The 23,147-nt window shown below is 46.1% G+C and overlaps 1 protein-coding gene across 1 annotated transcript in view; it reads right to left on the bottom strand.

Moving 5' to 3' along the window:
* The window catches only part of itpr3 (inositol 1,4,5-trisphosphate receptor, type 3), a gene marked incomplete at its 3' end in the record, with an annotated part of 70,270 nt that overhangs the window by 4,008 nt on the left and 43,115 nt on the right, over positions 1-23,147 (bottom strand). Inside the window, exons 20-34 of the mRNA XM_079360101.1 lie at positions 6,794-6,938; positions 6,548-6,692; positions 5,844-6,058; positions 5,005-5,128; positions 4,707-4,761; positions 4,424-4,589; positions 3,721-3,897; positions 2,716-2,790; positions 1,904-2,023; positions 1,616-1,738; positions 1,338-1,538; positions 1,151-1,266; positions 667-802; positions 459-584; positions 247-372 (exon numbers count right to left, since the gene is read on the bottom strand). Coding sequence (XP_079216227.1) covers positions 247-372; positions 459-584; positions 667-802; positions 1,151-1,266; positions 1,338-1,538; positions 1,616-1,738; positions 1,904-2,023; positions 2,716-2,790; positions 3,721-3,897; positions 4,424-4,589; positions 4,707-4,761; positions 5,005-5,128; positions 5,844-6,058; positions 6,548-6,692; positions 6,794-6,938 — 2,050 coding nt within the window. The remainder of the gene's footprint in view (positions 1-246; positions 373-458; positions 585-666; positions 803-1,150; positions 1,267-1,337; positions 1,539-1,615; positions 1,739-1,903; positions 2,024-2,715; positions 2,791-3,720; positions 3,898-4,423; positions 4,590-4,706; positions 4,762-5,004; positions 5,129-5,843; positions 6,059-6,547; positions 6,693-6,793; positions 6,939-23,147) is intronic.

Here is a 23,147-nt window from a genome sequence, read left to right as displayed (position 1 = left end):
TTTAACCACATGGGACATGATCCACGCTATCAATAATGCTGCATTAGCGAGCTAACGTTAGCTAAGGTCAGCAGAGCCGCTAACAGCAGTGAACCCGGGCTCTTCTCCTGGCTGGTTCGAGCCGCCACACGGATCAGTGGCGTGCAGCTGCAGGAACTCTTTCCACGCTGTCTTTAGAAGTCAGAACACGCGCGGCGCTCTGCACGGCGCCCTGCGCGGCGCCCTGCGCGGCGTCCTGCTGCTCACCTGCAGAGACGTGCTGTTCTCAGAGAAGGGAGAGCTGAAGAAGGCGTTGATGGTGTCAAAAACCACGTTGATGATGTATTTCTCCAGGATGGGATCAGACAGACGCTTCTCTCGTTTGTTGCACACCTGCACACACACACACACACACACACACACACACAGGTGAGTAGTTATCAGTGTGTGCGCTGCAGCGTGCAGGACGGAGGCGTTACCCTGGCCATGTCCACGGTGAAGTCTTCAAACAGCTTCCAGATGTGGTTGGACGTGTAGATCTCCTTCATCTCCACCTCCGTGTCCACGTAGCAGTGATTCACAAAGTTCACATACGCCACCTTCACCTGCAGGAGAGGGACAGGTGTTCATACAGCACAGTCTACCTGTCTGTGAGGACACACACACACACACACACAGAGTCAGTACCTCAGTGATGCAGTCCTCGTGCGTCACCACTCTGACCACGTCCTCCAGCGGCAGCAGCGACGTGCACTTGATCTCGGTGTAAACGTTTTTACCCTCAGCGCAGGCTGCTAACAGCTCCACCAGAGAGATGTGATACCTGCACACACACACAGCACACGCTTAGCTCCGCCCACCCTGCGTCCTGCTCATCAGCTGATCACACGCTTAGCTCCGCCCACCCTGCGTCCTGCTCATCAGCTGATCACACGCTTAGCTCCGCCCACCCTGCGTCCTGCTCATCAGCTGATCACACGCTTAGCTCCGCCCACCCTGCTCATCAGCTGATCACACGCTTAGCTCCGCCCACCCTGCTCATCAGCTGATCATGTGGCCCCTCAGGGTCTCCATCAGAGGCGTCCCCTCCTGCTGGGACTAAAAACTCTCTTTTCTCCCTGCTGAGTTTGAAACTCTTCCGACTGTATTTCCTCGTTGCTGCGGCGTTCACCTGAGCGGGCTGGTCTCCCCGACGCCCTCCCGGCTCTCTGCCATCAGCTCCAGCATGACGTTGAAGGAAGCTTTGTCGTTGTAGAAGACGACCACGTCCTCGCCCGAGTTGGTCAGCTGCAGGGAGGAGACACAGCTGGACATCAAAGCTCACAGGAAGAGCGGCGTGCAGGAGAAGGCGTGCTCACCTCGGTCATGATCATGTCCTGGCACTTCTTCACGTACTTGCCCTCGGCCTTGATGATGGTGTGGAGGAAGTTGAGGTACTGGACGTGTCGGCCGTGCGTGGCCAGGCAGTGGATGAAGTGCTGCAGGACGCTCTCAGAGATCTCCGTGCACAGCTGGTAGTTGTTACTGAAGATGTGCTGCACCGTCTCGGCCTCCAGCAGCTGCACACACAACAAGCACTCCATCACAGCTGCTGTCAGACCGTCACACACACAGTCATCATTCAAAGGCTGCGTACCCCTGGGTTGAGGAACAGGTTGAGGTTCTTGTGCAGCAGAGCCTGGTTCTCCTGGTTCCCCGTGCAGAACTTCTGCAGGAACAGATGAGTGTACTTGATGATCTCCTGCATCTTCACATCGTTCTGCAGAAAAACAAAGAGGGTCACATTTTCCTTCCACTTGGTCCAGCAGAGCAGAAACATGCATCTATCTGGCTTCATGTTCAGACCGCCCCAGAGTCAGAGACCAGCAGGGAACAGGTCTCGAAGAGTCCTGCTGTCCCAGCACATGAGGGTCTGGATTCTCACCTGGTCGTAGGACACCTGCAGCAGGTCCAGCATGACTTTATGAGCTCCCATGTTCTTCAACAACCTCTGCTGCTTCTTCCAAACCCCAGTGCTGCACATCTTATTCAGCCTCTCCAGGATCTGCACAGCACAGACACACAGAGCAGGCAGACGGGCTGCGTTACAAACTGCTGACTCATCACGTCTACAGCTCATATTAGATACTCATAAAATACACTGAGTCACCTTTCATTTCATTCTAAACCAAGTGAGTCTCCTATGATACAGTCAAAACATGCAGCACACTGTTCTCCATGTGGAGCTGTTTGTAGCTTTAGCTGTATCAGTAGAATAATGTGTGTGTGTGTGTGTGTGTGTGTGTGTGTGTGTGTGTGTGTGTCAGTGGGGTCCCTGGACGTCTCAGAGAGGAGCGTGCACCTGCACATGTGTGGCTCTTGGTCTGAACAGACGCTGCTGGAACAGAATGATTAATTACACAGATCAACAACTTCCTCCATCTTCCAGCTGGACAATCATCAGTTAAATGTGTGTTTTCATTTTCCCTCCGTGCTTTACGTTGTGACACATCCTGCTGTGTAAATGAATCAACTGTAATGGCTTTGCTCAGTTGAAGCCATGAATGCTAAAGAGACAAAGACAAAGGGCCATGATGAGCAGAAAAGGACCTCACAGCCCCTCCCACATCAAATGACTGACAGTTGATTTGTGGAAAGTTCACTTCAGATGCACCACAACAAAAACAAACACCAAAAAAAAAAGAAAAAAGATCCCAGAATAGATTTAAAGGAAATCAGATGGACAAGAGTTCTCACCTCTTTGACTTTCTGGTAGCTCTCATTGCCTTTTTCAAGTTTCTCTTTCTTGGGCGTCACGTCCTCTGATGCCACCTGGAGGACGTAGAGGGTAAGACAGCATATGCACTTCTCTGTGGTTATGCTTCTACCTTGCACACACTTGAATCACAAATCAAACTACGTCATCAACATGCTCCTGCACATTACACACACAACAGAGAGATGTTTTAAATACACAATCAGGGACTCTGCAGCTACATCGATGTCACGATTTACATTAGTTCATGTTACATTCATCCATTTCTACCTCGTGCTGTCTATGAAACACAGCATCAGATTAATGTGATCAGGACGACTGATTAACCCTTTCAAACATTTGATTCATGATAAACGGTTTTGTCCCTCAGTGTTGATTCAAAAGAGCGAAACAAAAAGAAGTGAGCTGACCGTCAGCCGTGGCTCTGACGGCGTCCCCTGTCACGGTGCGTCAGGAGTTTAAAGAGCAGGAGACCAGTGTTTGACAGTGATCAGTGTGAGAGACACAGAAACAACAAAGACAGAGAGCGAGGCGCCACATGCAACAAAAGTCCCAAACCAAGTATGAAACCACGTCCACGTAGTTCCACCCTTCTAATCCCAACACCAGTGTACAGACAGGAGGTCCAAACCCAGGGTGCACACAGCTTCGTTAGTGCGTTAGTTTGATGAGCAGCTGGGGAGCTGGCTGTGATGGACTCGGAGCTCAGCTGACTTGTTAGTGCTTATTCACAGTTAGTGTTTTAGTTTCTGTTTAGAGCAGCTTGAGCCGACGTGACCTGAAGATATAAACCCACAATGACCTGCCATGGTCTGTTAGCATGATGTCACCTCCTGCTAACCCTTCTGCTACACTTTCAGTGATGACACACAGGTAACAGAATCAGTCCACACAGATTTCACAGCTTTAAACGTCTGCAGGCTCTAATGACACCATGACACTGTGTCAAACGTTCTGCTAGCAGGTCTATGTTTGTTTGTCCTCACCTCCACCTTCTCCTTCTTCTCCTTCTTGTCCTTCTTCTCCTTCTTCCCGTCGCCTCCTCCTGAGCTCTTCTTCTCCACCCACAGCTCAGATTTCTCCACCAGCGTTCGGAGGCGATCCAGGTCCGACTTGATCAGCTTGTAGTTCTCCACATCTTGTGAAGAGATGAGCAGCTGGACCTGCAGGTGCCATCAAATACATGTCGCAGTATGAACAGTGCTGCTAACAGCTGCGTCAGTACCACACTGCTTCAAAAGCTGTAAAGGATGTGCGGGCTCTCGCTGTCCATCCGTCTACACTGATGAGTGACCATGAGGTAAGGCAGGCCGTCTCAGCGTGGACACAGCCTGGCTCTGAGGAGGGTCATAAGGGCCCTGAGGTCTGAGGGGGCGTGTCCTCACTCATCAGGGAACAAGCAGCTTTATTTCAAACTACACCCTCACACACTTGATGATGACAGCCAGGCATGTTGGAACTTAAAGACTCAGATGGAAGGTTTACTTTGAACTTGTACAAATAAAAAGAAAAAAGAGTGAAGAAAGCAAAAAGTACAAAAAGTCAATTAATGAAATCATACAAAATAAGCTCTCAAATCAATCATGTGACCAAAGGGCGTGTTGCTTCACTAAAATGATGTTTTCAACACCTCTCTGAAGAGTGTGTGTGTGTGTGTGTGTGTGTGTGTGTGAAAGAGAGAGAGAGCACCTGTTTGAAGGTGTGCAGCACTTCCTGTCTCTGGCTGAAGTGTCTGAAGAGAAGCTGCAGAGCTCCAGACACCAGAGGAGGATAGTCATGCATAGTGAGGTGAATCAGCACCCGCAGGAACATCCTGCCGCCTTCATCATCCACCTCCAGGATGCTGTTCCCCTTCCTGTTCACACACACACACACACACACACACACACACACACACACACCACATATCCAAGAAAAGGATGTGATTTTAGATCTCTACAGATGAATCATGTCAACGTGCAGCTTTACATACCCGACTCCAAACATGGCCTCGGCCTGCTCTCCAATGTGCTGCAGGTTGATGGTGGCTGAAGAGGGACAAAACACACAGAGGTGAAAAAACATGAAAAACAACACAGACAAACAGTTGACTTTGCAGTGTAGGTACAAGCAGTAAACAATCAGGGCCAATGAACAACCATTCTAAAATGTATTGATTGTCATTTCCAAAAACATAAACATGTTTGAATTCCACGACAGATTTGAAATGTGAAGTGTAATTACTTCAACCTCATGAAAACACGTTGACTCGAGTCGGCGTGCTCGTTTACCTGCAGGCTCCATGCTCGTCGTAGCATCAGCAGCATCAGCCATGGAATAAACATCCACAAACTCCTTCTTGAACACAGACAGCAGGAAGGACAGACGGTAGTCCAGACGAACGTTCAGGATGAACTGATGAAGACAACAGCTGTTCTGTTAGAGCTGCACGAAATCATTCAGCCTCCGAATCCTTCCTCAGAGGGTTTATGTGATTTGAAAGAAAGAAACGAGTGCTTCTCTACATCGAGAAAACACGGAAACAAGTGGAATTATATCTACAGATAGAAAATGTAATAAGGAGACATCATGAAGCTTCAAAGGACAAATCAGAGAGCTGCTCTCCTCCTGTGTGATCAATCAGCCAATCAGAGAGCTGCTCTCCTCCTGTGTGATCAATCAGCCAATCAGAGAGCTGCTCTCCTCCTGTGTGATCAATCAGCCAATCAGAGAGCTGCTCTCCTCCTCTGTGATCAATCAGCCAATCAGAGAGCTGCTCTCCTCCTCTGTGATCAATCATCCAATCAGAGAGCTGCTCTCCTCCTCTGTGATCAATCAGCCAATCAGATAGCTGCTCTCTTCCTGTGTGATCATGAAGGAAACGCTGTGTTGAAGCTTCTCTGACAACAATGCAGCAGCCAGTATGTCCTCCTTCTAACTTTAGATTCTGCTCCTGAATGCTCTGGATCTGATTGGACCAGAGAAGGTAGGCGGGGCTTTGAAGGCCGTTTTGGACGCCCCTGGGTTTGCCAGATATGAGAGCAGTTATCAGGTCAACAGGTGTTGCAGCGATGGAAGCGGGCAGTGGAACTGGTGATTGCACCAGTATGACTAATATCATATTGGTCACCTGTAATATCTCCAGTATCTTCAGCTTGGTGTCCATCACGGTCAGGTCTGTTTTGTCGATACTATCTTTACTGCCTCTCTGTCCTTCAAGCATAAGTCCCGCCCCCACTCCTGCCACTCTGGCTCCTGGACCTCCAAATAAGGACTGCTTCCTGTTAAGGACCATGGTGGACATCATTTGACCCATCCCATGTATGGAGCGCTTCACATTCTTTCCTGTTGACAAAGAGGAACAAAGAAAGTCAAGCAGAATCACCCACTTCGAAAAGACACAAGAAACAAAAAGTGAACCTCTCACCACCCTGAGTCCTTACAGACTGTATTGACATCACCTAGAAAGTCATAGAGTGCACAGGGCCAATCAGTCACACAGTCAACCCTGCAGTGAGCAGTTTACCTCCCCACACTCAGTGAGTGACCAGTGTGAAGGTGCATTCAAACAAACTCTGCGGTCTGCTTCAACTGTTTCTAGAAATTAGCTGCCAAAATCTTTATCTGGAGAGGCAGGTATCAACTAATTCACTTTAGTGATGTGACCCTAAAAACCCTCACACGCCGTCATGTCCATTCAACGATCCCTAAGTGACAATGTGCAAATGGACTGGACACTTATCAGGCCCAAGTGAGTGCGTATCAGCTCAAATCAGTTTCTTGTGAATATCTGAATGTAGGGTGTTATTTCTGACTTAGGTTACAGCAACCTACCTGATCCATCATCATGGAACATGAGCCCAGAGAATCCGGGATTGGGTCGACAGTCGATGATGCCCAGCAGGGTTCTAGTGAGTCTGAGCAGCTCAAAAAAACTATAGAAACCAAAGTAGATCAGATGTCGGGCCAAACTGACCACCTGGAGAGACAAAAGGAAAAAAGGAAGTGAACATGGGTGAAAGGCAGTCGACAGAAAGACGAAAACAAGATGAAAGAGGAAGTAAGAAAACAGACACAGACCTCATATGTGAGTTTGTTTTTCTCTTCATTGTGAAATGGCAGCTCGTCGTTCAGAACGTTGTTCAGATACTCCTCCATGAACACCATAGTGTTGGAGAAACGGTTTTTCTTATTGTCTCTACTGTCGTCCATGTTGGAGTCATAACTAAAGGAGAGACAAAAAAGGTCAAATTAGAAACACATGACCTGAGTTACATTTTGAGTGTTGCTCATGAAAAAATGACCGGACAGAGCAGTCGCCCTCCAAAAATAAAGTCCTGAACAATGAACCCCAACAGAAAATAAATGTAAATACTGAGACTGATGTCAAATCTTTACCTGGGCGTCAAGAAGCACACCATTGAGAGACAAGAAATTATGCTCTACCGACTGAACAAGTAAGGGTTCCAGTGGTTAATGGATTAAATGCTGGCTGAACAGGGACTTGAACCCTGGACCCTCAGATTAAAAGTCTGATGCTCTACCGACTGAGCTACCCAGGCTTCGAGAAGCAACTCCCCTACAGACAAGGTAGTGGAAATACTCAAGATCTCTCGGAAATCGCAATTAATAATCCAAGACATACATGTGTACTGGAAAAAGGTGGAGGCTACCAAAGACAGACTTCCTATCTACAACCAAACTCTTGGCTATAGGTTGGCTTAAAGATCCACCCTGCAAGGAACAAGACAACAGACGAAAGACTTCATATCTTCAACTAATCTCTTGACTAAACGTTGGCTCAAAGATTCAATCGCCAAGGCTCCAGGGAAGGAGCACTGCTCATGGATTAAATGCTGGCTAGGAGGCCTGAACAGGGACTTGAACCCTGGACCCTCAGATTAAAAGTCTGATGCTCTACCGACTGAGCTACCCAGGCTTCGAGAAGCAACTCCCCTACAGACAAGGTAGTGGAAATACTCAAGATCTCACGGAAATCGCAATTAATAATCCAAGACATACATGTGTACTGGAAAAAGGTGGCGGCTACAAAAGACATCGTTCCGAACTACTACCAATCTCTTGACTATAGGTTGGCTTAAAGATCTACCCTCCAAGGAACAAGACAACAAACGAAAGACTTCATATCTTCAACTCATCTCTTGACTAAACGTTGGCTCAAAGATTCAATCGCCAAGGCTCCAGGGAAGGAGCACTGCTCATGGATTAAATGCTGGCTAGGAGGCCTGAACAGGGACTTGAACCCTGGACCCTCAGATTAAAAGTCTGATGCTCTACCGACTGAGCTACCCAGGCTTCGAGAAGCAACTCCCCTACAGACAAGGTAGTGGAAATACTCAAGATCTCACGGAAATCGCAATTAATAATCCAAGACATACATGTGTACTGGAAAAAGGTGGCGGCTACAAAAGACATCGTTCCGAACTACTACCAATCTCTTGACTATAGGTTGGCTTAAAGATCTACCCTCCAAGGAACAAGACAACAAACGAAAGACTTCATATCTTCAACTCATCTCTTGACTAAACGTTGGCTCAAAGATTCAATCACCAAGGCTACAGGGAAGGAGCACTGCTCATGGATTAAATGCTGGCTAGGACGCCTGAACAGGGACTTCAACCCTAGACCCTCAGATTAAAAGTCTGATGCTCTACCGACTGAGCTACCCAGGCTTCGAGAAGCAACTCCCCTACAGACAAGGTAGTGGAAATACTCAAGATCTCACGGAAATCGCAATTAATAATCCAAGACATACATGTGTACTGGAAAAAGAAGAGGCTACAAAAGACAGACTTCCTATCTACAACCAAACTCTTGGCTATAGGTTGGCTTAAAGATCCACCCTGCAAGGAACAAGACAACACACGAAAGACTTCATATCTTCAACTCATCTCTTGACTAAACGTTGGCTCAAAGATTCAATCGCCAAGGCTCCAGGGAAGGAGCACTGCTCATGGATTAAATGCTGGCTAGGACGCCTGAACAGGGACTTGAACCCTGGACCCTCAGATTAAAAGTCTGATGCTCTACCGACTGAGCTACCCAGGCTTCGAGAAGCAACTCCCCTACAGACAAGGTAGTGGAAATACTCAAGATCTCACGGAAATCGCAATTAATAATCCAAGACATACATGTGTACTGGAAAAAGGTGGAGGCTACAAAAGACAGACTTCCTATCTACAACCAAACTCTTGGCTATAGGTTGGCTTAAAGATCCACCCTGCAAGGAACAAGACAACAAACGAAAGACTTCATATCTTCAACTCATCTCTTGACTAAACGTTGGCTCAAAGATTCAATCGCCAAGGCTCCAGGGAAGGAGCACTGCTCATGGATTAAATGCTGGCTAGGACGCCTGAACAGGGACTTGAACCCTGGACCCTCAGATTAAAAGTCTGATGCTCTACCGACTGAGCTACCCAGGCTTCGAGAAGCAACTCCCCTACAGACAAGGTAGTGGAAATACTCAAGATCTCACGGAAATCGCAATTAATAATCCAAGACATACATGTGTACTGGAAAAAGGTGGAGGCTACAAAAGACAGACTTCCTATCTACAACCAAACTCTTGGCTATAGGTTGGCTTAAAGATCCACCCTGCAAGGAACAAGACAACAAACGAAAGACTTCATATCTTCAACTCATCTCTTGACTAAACGTTGGCTCAAAGATTCAATCGCCAAGGCTCCAGGGAAGGAGCACTGCTCATGGATTAAATGCTGGCTAGGACGCCTGAACAGGGACTTGAACCCTGGACCCTCAGATTAAAAGTCTGATGCTCTACCGACTGAGCTACCCAGGCTTCGAGAAGCAACTCCCCTACAGACAAGGTAGTGGAAATACTCAAGATCTCACGGAAATCGCAATTAATAATCCAAGACATACGTGTACTGGAAAAAGGTGGAGGCTACAAAAGACAGACTTCCGAACTACTACCAATCTCTTGGCTATAGGTTGGCTTAAAGATCCACCCTGCAAGGAACAAGACAACAGACGAAAGACTTCATATCTTCAACTCATCTCTTGACTAAACGTTGGCTCAAAGATTCAATCACCAAGGCTCCAGGTAAGGAGCACTGCTCATGGATTAAATGCTGGCTAGGACGCCTGAACAGGGACTTGAACCCTGGACCCTCAGATTAAAAGTCTGATGCTCTACCGACTGAGCTACCCAGGCTTTGAGAAGCAACTCCCCTACAGACAAGGTAGTGGAAATACTCAAGATCTCTCGGAAATCGCAATTAATAATCCAAGACATACATGTGTACTGGAAAAAGAAGAGGCTACAAAAGACAGACTTCCTATCTACAACCAAACTCTTGGCTATAGGTTGGCTTAAAGATCCACCCTGCAAGGAACAAGACAACAAACGAAAGACTTCATATCTTCAACTCATCTCTTGACTATACGTTGGCTCAAAGATTCAATCGCCAAGGCTCCAGGGAAGGAGCACTGCTCATGGATTAAATGCTGGCTAGGACACCTGAACAGGGACTTGAACCCTGGACCCTCAGATTAAAAGTCTGATGCTCTACCGACTGAGCTACCCAGGCTTCGAGAAGCAACTCCCCTACAGACAAGGTAGTGGAAATACTCAAGATCTCACGGAAATCGCAATTAATAATCCAAGACATACATGTGTACTGGAAAAAGGTGGAGGCTACAAAAGACAGACTTCCTATCTACAACCAAACTCTTGGCTATAGGTTGGCTTAAAGATCCACCCTGCAAGGAACAAGACAACAAACGAAAGACTTCATATCTTCAACTCATCTCTTGACTAAACGTTGGCTCAAAGATTCAATCGCCAAGGCTCCAGGGAAGGAGCACTGCTCATGGATTAAATGCTGGCTAGGAAGCCTGAACAGGGACTTGAACCCTGGACCCTGAGATTAAAAGTCTGATGCTCTACCGACTGAGCTACCCAGGCTTCGAGAAGCAACTCCCCTACAGACAAGGTAGTGGAAATACTCAAGATCTCACGGAAATCGCAATTAATAAACCAAGACATACATGTGTACTGGAAAAAGGTGGAGGCTACAAAAGACAGACTTCCGAACTACTACCAATCTCTTGGCTATAGGTTGGCTTAAAGATCCACCCTGCAAGGAACAAGACAACAGACGAAAGACTTCATATCTTCAACTCATCTCTTGACTAAACGTTGGCTCAAAGATTCAATCACCAAGGCTCCAGGGAAAGAGCACTGCTCATGGATTAAATGCTGGCTAGGACGCCTGAACAGGGACTTGAACCCTGGACCCTCAGATTAAAAGTCTGATGCTCTACCGACTGAGCTACCCAGGCTTCGAGAAGCAACTCCCCTACAGACAAGGTAGTGGAAATACTCAAGATCTCACGGAAATCGCAATTAATAATCCAAGACATACATGTGTACTGGAAAAAGGTGGAGGCTACAAAAGACATCGTTCCGAACTACTACCAATCTCTTGACTATAGGTTGGCTTAAAGATCTACCCTCCAAGGAACAAGACAACAAACGAAAGACTTCATATCTTCAACTCATCTCTTGACTAAACGTTGGCTCAAAGATTCAATCGCCAAGGCTCCAGGGAAAGAGCACTGCTCATGGATTAAATGCTGGCTAGGATGCCTGAACAGGGACTTGAACCCTGGACCCTCAGATTAAAAGTCTGATGCTCTACCGACTGAGCTACCCAGGCTCCGAGAAGCAACTCCCCTACAGACAAGGTAGTGGAAATACTCAAGATCTCACGGAAATCGCAATTAATAATCCAAGACATACATGTGTACTGGAAAAAGAAGAGGCTACAAAAGACAGACTTCCTATCTACAACCAAACTCTTGGCTATAGGTTGGCTTAAAGATCCACCCTGCAAGGAACAAGACAACAAACGAAAGACTTCATATCTTCAACTCATCTCTTGACTATACGTTGGCTCAAAGATTCAATCGCCAAGGCTCCAGGGAAGGAGCACTGCTCATGGATTAAATGCTGGCTAGGACACCTGAACAGGGACTTGAACCCTGGACCCTCAGATTAAAAGTCTGATGCTCTACCGACTGAGCTACCCAGGCTTCGAGAAGCAACTCCCCTACAGACAAGGTAGTGGAAATACTCAAGATCTCACGGAAATCGCAATTAATAATCCAAGACATACATGTGTACTGGAAAAAGGTGGAGGCTACAAAAGACAGACTTCCTATCTACAACCAAACTCTTGGCTATAGGTTGGCTTAAAGATCCACCCTGCAAGGAACAAGACAACAAACGAAAGACTTCATATCTTCAACTCATCTCTTGACTAAACGTTGGCTCAAAGATTCAATCGCCAAGGCTCCAGGGAAGGAGCACTGCTCATGGATTAAATGCTGGCTAGGACGCCTGAACAGGGACTTGAACCCTGGACCCTCAGATTAAAAGTCTGATGCTCTACCGACTGAGCTACCCAGGCTTCGAGAAGCAACTCCCCTACAGACAAGGTAGTGGAAATACTCAAGATCTCACGGAAATCGCAATTAATAATCCAAGACATACATGTGTACTGGAAAAAGGTGGAGGCTACAAAAGACATCGTTCCGAACTACTACCAATCTCTTGACTATAGGTTGGCTTAAAGATCTACCCTCCAAGGAACAAGACAACAAACGAAAGACTTCATATCTTCAACTAATCTCTTGACTAAACGTTGGCTCAAAGATTCAATCGCCAAGGCTCCAGGGAAGGAGCACTGCTCATGGATTAAATGCTGGCTAGGACGCCTGAACAGGGACTTGAACCCTGGACCCTCAGATTAAAAGTCTGATGCTCTACCGACTGAGCTACCCAGGCTTCGAGAAGCAACTCCCCTACAGACAAGGTAGTGGAAATACTCAAGATCTCAAGGAAATCGCAATTAATAATCCAAGACATACATGTGTACTGGAAAAAGAAGAGGCTACAAAAGACAGACTTCCTATCTACAACCAAACTCTTGGCTATAGGTTGGCTTAAAGATCCACCCTGCAAGGAACAAGACAACAAACGAAAGACTTCATATCTTCAACTCATCTCTTGACTATACGTTGGCTCAAAGATTCAATCGCCAAGGCTCCAGGGAAGGAGCACTGCTCATGGATTAAATGCTGGCTAGGACGCCTGAACAGGGACTTGAACCCTGGACCCTCAGATTAAAAGTCTGATGCTCTACCGACTGAGCTACCCAGGCTTCGAGAGGTGAACTCCCCTACAGACAAGGTAGTGGAAATACTCAAGATCTCACGGAAATCGCAATTAATAATCCAAGACATACATGTGTACTGGAAAAAGGTGGAGGCTACAAAAGACAGACTTCCTATCTACAACCAAACTCTTGGCTATAGGTTGGCTTAAAGATCCACCATGCAAGGAACAAGACAACAAACGAAAGACTTCATATCTTCAACTCATCTCTTGACTAAATGTTGGCTCAAAGATCCAATCGCCAAGGCTCCAGGGAAGGAGCACTGCTCATGGATTAAATGTTGGCTAGGACGCCTGAACAGGGACTTGAACCCTGGACCCTCAGATTAAAAGTCTGATGCTCTACCGACTGAGCTACCCAGGCTTCGAGAAGCAACTCCCCTACAGACAAGGTAGTGGAAATACTCAAGATCTCACGGAAATCGCAATTAATAATCCAAGAGTACTGGAAAAAGGTGGAGGCTACAAAAGACATCGTTCCGAACTACTACCAATCTCTTGACTATAGGTTGGCTTAAAGATCTACCCTCCAAGGAACAAGACAACAAACGAAAGACTTCATATCTTCAACTCATCTCTTGACTAAACGTTGGCTCAAAGATTCAATCGCCAAGGCTCCAGGGAAGGAGCACTGCTCATGGATTAAATGCTGGCTAGGACGCCTGAACAGGGACTTGAACCCTGGACCCTCAGATTAAAAGTCTGATGCTCTACCGACTGAGCTACCCAGGCTTCGAGAAGCAACTCCCCTACAGACAAGTTAGTGGAAATACTCAAGATCTCACGAAAATCGCAATTAATAATCCAAAACATACATGTGTACTGGAAAAAGGTGGAGGCTACAAAAGACAGACTTCCTATCTACAACCAAACTCTTGACTATAGGTTGGCTTAAAGATCCACCCTGCAAGGAACAAGACAACAAACGAAAGACTTCATATCTTCAACTCTTCTCTTGACTAAACGTTGGCTCAAAGATTCAATCGCCAAGGCTCCAGGGAAGGAGCACTGCTCATGGATTAAATGCTGGCTAGGACGCCTGAACAGGGACTTGAACCCTGGACCCTCAGATTAAAAGTCTGATGCTCTACCGACTGAGCTACCCAGGCTTCGAGAAGCAACTCCCCTACAGACAAGGTAGTGGAAATACTCAAGATCTCACGGAAATCGCAATTAATAATCCAAGACATACATGTGTACTGGAAAAAGGTGGAGGCTACAAAAGACAGACTTCCTATCTACAACCAAACTCTTGGCTATAGGTTGGCTTAAAGATCCACCCTGCAAGGAACAAGACAACAAACGAAAGACTTCATATCTTCAACTCTTCTCTTGACTAAACGTTGGCTCAAAGATTCAATTGCCAAGGCTCCAGGGAAGGAGCACTGCTCATGGATTAAATGCTGGCTAGGACACCTGAACAGGGACTTGAACCCTGGACCCTCAGATTAAAAGTCTGATGCTCTAACGACTGAGCTACCCAGGCTTCGAGAAGCAACTCCCCTACAGACAAGGTAGTGGAAATACTCAAGATCTCACGGAAATCGCAATTAATAATCCAAGACATACATGTGTACTGGAAAAAGGTGGAGGCTACAAAAGACAGACTTCCTATCTACAACCAAACTCCTGGCTATAGGTTGGCTTAAAGATCCACCCTGCAAGGAACAAGACAACAAACGAAAGACTTCATATCTTCAACTCATCTCTTGACTAAACGTTGGCTCAAAGATTCAATCGCCAAGGCTCCAGGGAAGGAGCACTGCTCATGGATTAAATGCTGGCTAGGACACCTGAACAGGGACTTGAACCCTGGACCCTCAGATTAAAAGTCTGATGCTCTACCGACTGAGCTACCCAGGCTTCGTGAAGCAACTCCCCTACAGACAAGGTAGTGGAAATACTCAAGATCTCAAGGAAATCGCAATTAATAATCCAAGAGTACTGGAAAAAGGTGGAGGCTACAAAAGACATCGTTCCGAACTACTACCAATCTCTTGACTATAGGTTGGCTTAAAGATCTACCATCCAAGGAACAAGACAACAAACGAAAGACTTCATATCTTCAACTCATCTCTTGACTAAACGTTGGCTCAAAGATTCAATCGCCAAGGCTCCAGGGAAGGAGCACTGCTCATGTATTAAATGCTGGCTAGGACGCCTGAACAGGGACTTGAACCCTGGACCCTCAGATTAAAAGTCTGATGCTCTACCGACTGAGCTACCCAGGCTTCGAGAAGCAACTCCCCTACAGACAAGGTAGTGGAAATACTCAAGATCTCACGGAAATCGCAATTAATAATCCAAGACATACATGTGTACTGGAAAAAGGTGGAGGCTACAAAAGACATCGTTCCGAACTACTACCAATCTCTTGACTATAGGTTGGCTTAAAGATCTACCCTCCAAGGAACAAGACAACAAACGAAAGACTTCATATCTTCAACTAATCTCTTGACTAAACGTTGGCTCAAAGATTCAATCGCCAAGGCTCCAGGGAAGGAGCACTGCTCATGGATTAAATGCTGGCTAGGACGCCTGAACAGGGACTTGAACCCTGGACCCTCAGATTAAAAGTCTGATGCTCTATCGACTGAGCTACCCAGGCTTCGAGAAGCAACTCCCCTACAGACAAGGTAGTGGAAATACTCAAGATCTCACGGAAATCGCAATTAATAATCCAAGACATACATGTGTACTGGAAAAAGAAGAGGCTACAAAAGACAGACTTCCTATCTACAACCAAACTCTTGGCTATAGGTTGGCTTAAAGATCCACCCTGCAAGAAACAAGACAACAAACGAAAGACTTCATATCTTCAACTCATCTCTTGACTATACGTTGGCTCAAAGATTCAATCGCCAAGGCTCCAGGGAAGGAGCACTGCTCATGGATTAAATGCTGGCTAGGACGCCTGAACAGGGACTTGAACCCTGGACCCTCAGATTAAAAGTCTGATGCTCTACCGACTGAGCTACCCAGGCTTCGAGAAGCAACTCCCCTACAGACAAGTTAGTGGAAATACTCAAGATCTCACGAAAATCGCAATTAATAATCCAAAACATACATGTGTACTGGAAAAAGGTGGAGGCTACAAAAGACAGACTTCCTATCTACAACCAAACTCTTGACTATAGGTTGGCTTAAAGATCCACCCTGCAAGGAACAAGACAACAAACGAAAGACTTCATATCTTCAACTCTTCTCTTGACTAAACGTTGGCTCAAAGATTCAATCGCCAAGGCTCCAGGGAAGGAGCACTGCTCATGGATTAAATGCTGGCTAGGACGCCTGAACAGGGACTTGAACCCTGGACCCTCAGATTAAAAGTCTGATGCTCTACCGACTGAGCTACCCAGGCTTCGAGAAGCAACTCCCCTACAGACAAGGTAGTGGAAATACTCAAGATCTCACGGAAATCGCAATTAATAATCCAAGACATACATGTGTACTGGAAAAAGGTGGAGGCTACAAAAGACAGACTTCCTATCTACAACCAAACTCTTGGCTATAGGTTGGCTTAAAGATCCACCCTGCAAGGAACAAGACAACAAACGAAAGACTTCATATCTTCAACTCTTCTCTTGACTAAACGTTGGCTCAAAGATTCAATTGCCAAGGCTCCAGGGAAGGAGCACTGCTCATGGATTAAATGCTGGCTAGGACACCTGAACAGGGACTTGAACCCTGGACCCTCAGATTAAAAGTCTGATGCTCTAACGACTGAGCTACCCAGGCTTCGAGAAGCAACTCCCCTACAGACAAGGTAGTGGAAATACTCAAGATCTCACGGAAATCGCAATTAATAATCCAAGACATACATGTGTACTGGAAAAAGGTGGAGGCTACAAAAGACAGACTTCCTATCTACAACCAAACTCCTGGCTATAGGTTGGCTTAAAGATCCACCCTGCAAGGAACAAGACAACAAACGAAAGACTTCATATCTTCAACTCATCTCTTGACTAAACGTTGGCTCAAAGATTCAATCGCCAAGGCTCCAGGGAAGGAGCACTGCTCATGGATTAAATGCTGGCTAGGACACCTGAACAGGGACTTGAACCCTGGACCCTCAGATTAAAAGTCTGATGCTCTACCGACTGAGCTACCCAGGCTTCGTGAAGCAACTCCCCTACAGACAAGGTAGTGGAAATACTCAAGATCTCAAGGAAATCGCAATTAATAATCCAAGAGTACTGGAAAAAGGTGGAGGCTACAAAAGACATCGTTCCGAACTACTACCAATCTCTTGACTATAGGTTGGCTTAAAGATCTACCATCCAAGGAACAAGACAACAAACGAAAGACTTCATATCTTCAACTCATCTCTTGACTAAACGTTGGCTCAAAGATTCAATCGCCAAGGCTCCAGGGAAGGAGCACTGCTCATGTATTAAATGCTGGCTAGGACGCCTGAACAGGGACTTGAACCCTGGACCCTCAGATTAAAAGTCTGATGCTCTACCGACTGAGCTACCCAGGCTTCGAGAAGCAACTCCCCTACAGACAAGGTAGTGGAAATACTCAAGATCTCACGGAAATCGCAATTAATAATCCAAGACATACATGTGTACTGGAAAAAGGTGGAGGCTACAAAAGACATCGTTCCGAACTACTACCAATCTCTTGACTATAGGTTGGCTTAAAGATCTACCCTCCAAGGAACAAGACAACAAACGAAAGACTTCATATCTTCAACTAATCTCTTGACTAAACGTTGGCTCAAAGATTCAATCGCCAAGGCTCCAGGGAAGGAGCACTGCTCATGGATTAAATGCTGGCTAGGACGCCTGAACAGGGACTTGAACCCTGGACCCTCAGATTAAAAGTCTGATGCTCTATCGACTGAGCTACCCAGGCTTCGAGAAGCAACTCCCCTACAGACAAGGTAGTGGAAATACTCAAGATCTCACGGAAATCGCAATTAATAATCCAAGACATACATGTGTACTGGAAAAAGAAGAGGCTACAAAAGACAGACTTCCTATCTACAACCAAACTCTTGGCTATAGGTTGGCTTAAAGATCCACCCTGCAAGAAACAAGACAACAAACGAAAGACTTCATATCTTCAACTCATCTCTTGACTATACGTTGGCTCAAAGATTCAATCGCCAAGGCTCCAGGGAAGGAGCACTGCTCATGGATTAAATGCTGGCTAGGATGCCTGAACAGGGACTTGAACCCTGGACCCTCAGATTAAAAGTCTGATGCTCTACCGACTGAGCTACCCAGGCTTCGAGAGGTGAACTCCCCTACAGACAAGGTAGTGGAAATACTCAAGATCTCACGGAAATCGCAATTAATAATCCAAGACATACATGTGTACTGGAAAAAGGTGGAGGCTACAAAAGACAGACTTCCTATCTACAACCAAACTCTTGGCTATAGGTTGGCTTAAAGATCCACCATGCAAGGAACAAGACAACAAACGAAAGACTTCATATCTTCAACTCATCTCTTGACTAAATGTTGGCTCAAAGATCCAATCGCCAAGGCTCCAGGGAAGGAGCACTGCTCATGGATTAAATGTTGGCTAGGACGCCTGAACAGGGACTTGAACCCTGGACCCTCAGATTAAAAGTCTGATGCTCTACCGACTGAGCTACCCAGGCTTCGAGAAGCAACTCCCCTACAGACAAGGTAGTGGAAATACTCAAGATCTCACGGAAATCGCAATTAATAATCCAAGAGTACTGGAAAAAGGTGGAGGCTACAAAAGACATTGTTCCGAACTACTACCAATCTCTTGACTATAGGTTGGCTTAAAGATCTACCCTCCAAGGAACAAGACAACAAACGAAAGACTTCATATCTTCAACTCATCTCTTGACTAAACGTTGGCTCAAAGATTCAATCGCCAAGGCTCCAGGGAAGGAGCACTGCTCATGGATTAAATGCTGGCTAGGACGCCTGAACAGGGACTTGAACCCTGGACCCTCAGATTAAAAGTCTGATGCTCTACCGACTGAGCTACCCAGGCTTCGAGAAGCAACTCCCCTACAGACAAGGTAGTGGAAATACTCAAGATCTCACGGAAATCGCAATTAATAATCCAAGACATACATGTGTACTGGAAAAAGGTGGAGGCTACAAAAGACAGACTTCCTATCTACAACCAAACTCTTGGCTATAGGTTGGCTTAAAGATCCACCCTGCAAGGAACAAGACAACAAACGAAAGACTTCATATCTTCAACTCTTCTCTTGACTAAACGTTGGCTCAAAGATTCAATTGCCAAGGCTCCAGGGAAGGAGCACTGCTCATGGATTAAATGCTGGCTAGGACACCTGAACAGGGACTTGAACCCTGGACCCTCAGATTAAAAGTCTGATGCTCTAACGACTGAGCTACCCAGGCTTCAAGAAGCAACTCCCCTACAGACAAGGTAGTGGAAATACTCAAGATCTCACGGAAATCGCAATTAATAATCCAAGACATACATGTGTACTGGAAAAAGGTGGAGGCTACAAAAGACAGACTTCCTATCTACAACCAAAATCTTGGCTATGGGTTGGCTTAAAGATCCACCCTGCAAGGAACAAGACAACAAACGAAAGACTTCATATCTTCAACTCATCTCTTGACTAAACGTTGGCTCAAAGATTCAATCGCCAAGGCTCCAGGGAAGGAGCACTGCTCATGGATTAAATGCTGGCTAGGACGCCTGAACAGGGACTTGAACCCTGGACCCTCAGATTAAAAGTCTGATGCTCTACCGACTGAGCTACCCAGGCTTCGTGAAGCAACTCCCCTACAGACAAGGTAGTGGAAATACTCAAGATCTCAAGGAAATCGCAATTAATAATCCAAGAGTACTGGAAAAAGGTGGAGGCTACAAAAGACATCGTTCCGAACTACTACCAATCTCTTGACTATAGGTTGGCTTAAAGATCTACCATCCAAGGAACAAGACAACAAACGAAAGACTTCATATCTTCAACTCATCTCTTGACTAAACGTTGGCTCAAAGATTCAATCGCCAAGGCTCCAGGGAAGGAGCACTGCTCATGGATTAAATGCTGGCTAGGACGCCTGAACAGGGACTTGAACCCTGGACCCTCAGATTAAAAGTCTGATGCTCTACCGACTGAGCTACCCAGGCTTCGAGAAGCAACTCCCCTACAGACAAGGTAGTGGAAATACTCAAGATCTCACGGAAATCGCAATTAATAATCCAAGACATACATGTGTACTGGAAAAAGGTGGAGGCTACAAAAGACAGACTTCCTATCTACAACCAAACTCTTGGCTATAGGTTGGCTTAAAGATCCACCCTGCAAGGAACAACACAACAAACGAAAGACTTCATATCTTCAACTCATCTCTTGACTAAACGTTGGCTCAAAGATTCAATCGCCAAGGCTCCAGGGAAGGAGCACTGCTCATGGATTAAATGCTGGCTAGGACGCCTGAACAGGGACTTGAACCCTGGACCCTCAGATTAAAAGTCTGATGCTCTACCGACTGAGCTACCCAGGCTTCGAGAAGCAACTCCCCTACAGACAAGGTAGTGGAAATACTCAAGATCTCACGGAAATCGCAATTAATAATCCAAGACATACATGTGTACTGGAAAAAGGTGGAGGCTACAAAAGACAGACTTCCTATCTACAACCAAACTCTTGGCTATAGGTTGGCTTAAAGATCCACCCTGCAAGGAACAAGACAACAAACGAAAGACTTCATATCTTCAACTCATCTCTTGACTAAACGTTGGCTCAAAGATTCAATCGCCAAGGCTCCAGGGAAGGAGCACTGCTCATGGATTAAATGCTGGCTAGGACGCCTGAACAGGGACTTGAACCCTGGACCCTCAGATTAAAAGTCTGATGCTCTACCGACTGAGCTACCCAGGCTTCGAGAAGCAACTCCCCTACAGACAAGGTAGTGGAAATACTCAAGATCTCACGGAAATCGCAATTAATAATCCAAGACATACATGTGTACTGGAAAAAGGTGGAGGCTACAAAAGACAAACTTCCTATCTACAACCAAACTCTTGGCTATAGGTTGGCTTAAAGATCCACCCTGCAAGGAACAAGACAACAGACGAAAGACTTCATATCTTCAACTCATCTCTTGGCTCAAAGATTCAATCGCCAAGGCTCGAGGGAAGGAGCACTGCTCATGGATTAAATGCTGGCTAGGACACCTGAACAGGGACTTGAACCCTGGACCCTCAGATTAAAAGTCTGATGCTCTACCGACTGAGCTACCCAGGCTTCAAGAAGCAACTCCCCTACAGACAAGGTAGTGGAAATACTCAAGATCTCACGGAAATCGCAATTAATAATCCAAGACATACATGTGTACTGGAAAAAGGTGGAGGCTACAAAAGACAGACTTCCTATCTACAACCAAACTCTTGGCTATAGGTTGGCTTAAAGATCCACCCTGCAAGGAACAAGACAACAAACGAAAGACTTCATATCTTCAACTCATCTCTTGACTAAACGTTGGCTCAAAGATTCAATCGCCAAGGCTCCAGGGAAGGAGCACTGCTCATGGATTAAATGCTGGCTAGGACACCTGAACAGGGACTTGAACCCTGGACCCTCAGATTAAAAGTCTGATGCTCTACCGACTGAGCTACCCAGGCTTCGAGAAGCAACTCCCCTACAGACAAGGTAATGGAAATACTCAAGATCTCACGGAAATCGCAATTAATAATCCAAGACATACATGTGTACTGGAAAAAGGTGGAGGCTACAAAAGACAGACTTCCTATCTACAACCAAACTCTTGGCTATAGGTTGGCTTAAAGATCCACCCTGCAAGGAACAAGACAACAAACGAAAGACTTCATATCTTCAACTCATCTCTTGACTAAACGTTGGCTCAAAGATTCAATCGCCAAGGCTCCAGGGAAGGAGCACTGCTCATGGATTAAATGCTGGCTAGGACGCCTGAACAGGGACTTGAACCCTGGACCCTCAGATTAAAAGTCTGATGCTCTACCGACTGAGCTACCCAGGCTTCGAGAAGCAACTCCCCTACAGACAAGGTAGTGGAAATACTCAAGATCTCACGGAAATCGCAATTAATAATCCAAGACATACATGTGTACTGGAAAAAGGTGGAGGCTACAAAAGACAGACTTCCTATCTACAACCAAACTCTTGGCTATAGGTTGGCTTAAAGATCCACCCTGCAAGGAACAATACAACAGACGAAAGACTTCATATCTTCAACTCTTCTCTTGACTAAACGTTGGCTCAAAGATTCAATCGCCAAGGCTCCAGGGAAGGAGCACTGCTCATGGATTAAATGCTGGCTAGGACGCCTGAACAGGGACTTGAACCCTGGACCCTCAGATTAAAAGTCTGATGCTCTACCGACTGAGCTACCCAGGCTTCGAGAAGCAACTCCCCTACAGACAAGGTAGTGGAAATACTCAAGATCTCACGGAAATCGCAATTAATAATCCAAGACATACATGTGTACTGGAAAAAGGTGGAGGCTACAAAAGACAGACTTCCTATCTACAACAAAACTCTTGGCTATAGGTTGGCTTAAAGATCCACCCTGCAAGGAACAAGACAACAAACGAAAGACTTCATATCTTCAACTCATCTCTTGACTAAACGTTGGCTCAAAGATTCAATCGCCAAGGCTCCAGGGAAGGAGCACTGCTCATGGATTAAATGCTGGCTAGGACGCCTGAACAGGGACTTGAACCCTGGACCCTCAGATTAAAAGTCTGATGCTCTACCGACTGAGCTACCCAGGCTTCGAGAAGCAACTCCCCTACAGACAAGGTAGTGGAAATACTCAAGATCTCACGGAAATCACAATTAATAATCCAAGACATACATGTGTACTGGAAAAAGGTGGAGGCTACAAAAGACAGACTTCCTATCTACAACAAAACTCTTGGCTATAGGTTGGCTTAAAGATCCACCCTGCAAGGAACAAGACAACAAACGAAAGACTTCATATCTTCAACTCATCTCTTGACTAAACGTTGGCTCAAAGATTCAATCGCCAAGGCTCCAGGGAAGGAGCACTGCTCATGGATTAAATGCTGGCTAGGACGCCTGAACAGGGACTTGAACCCTGGACCCTCAGATTAAAAGTCTGATGCTCTACCGACTGAGCTACCCAGGCTTCGAGAAGCAACTCCCCTACAGACAAGGTAGTGGAAATACTCAAGATCTCAAGAAAATCGCAATTAATAATCCAAGAGTACTGGAAAAAGGTGGAGGCT

Source organism: Symphodus melops (genome assembly GCF_947650265.1).
Source record: "Symphodus melops genome assembly, chromosome: 13".
Lineage (NCBI taxonomy): Eukaryota > Metazoa > Chordata > Actinopteri > Labriformes > Labridae > Symphodus > Symphodus melops.
This window is presented reverse-complemented; position numbering and strand designations above follow the sequence as displayed.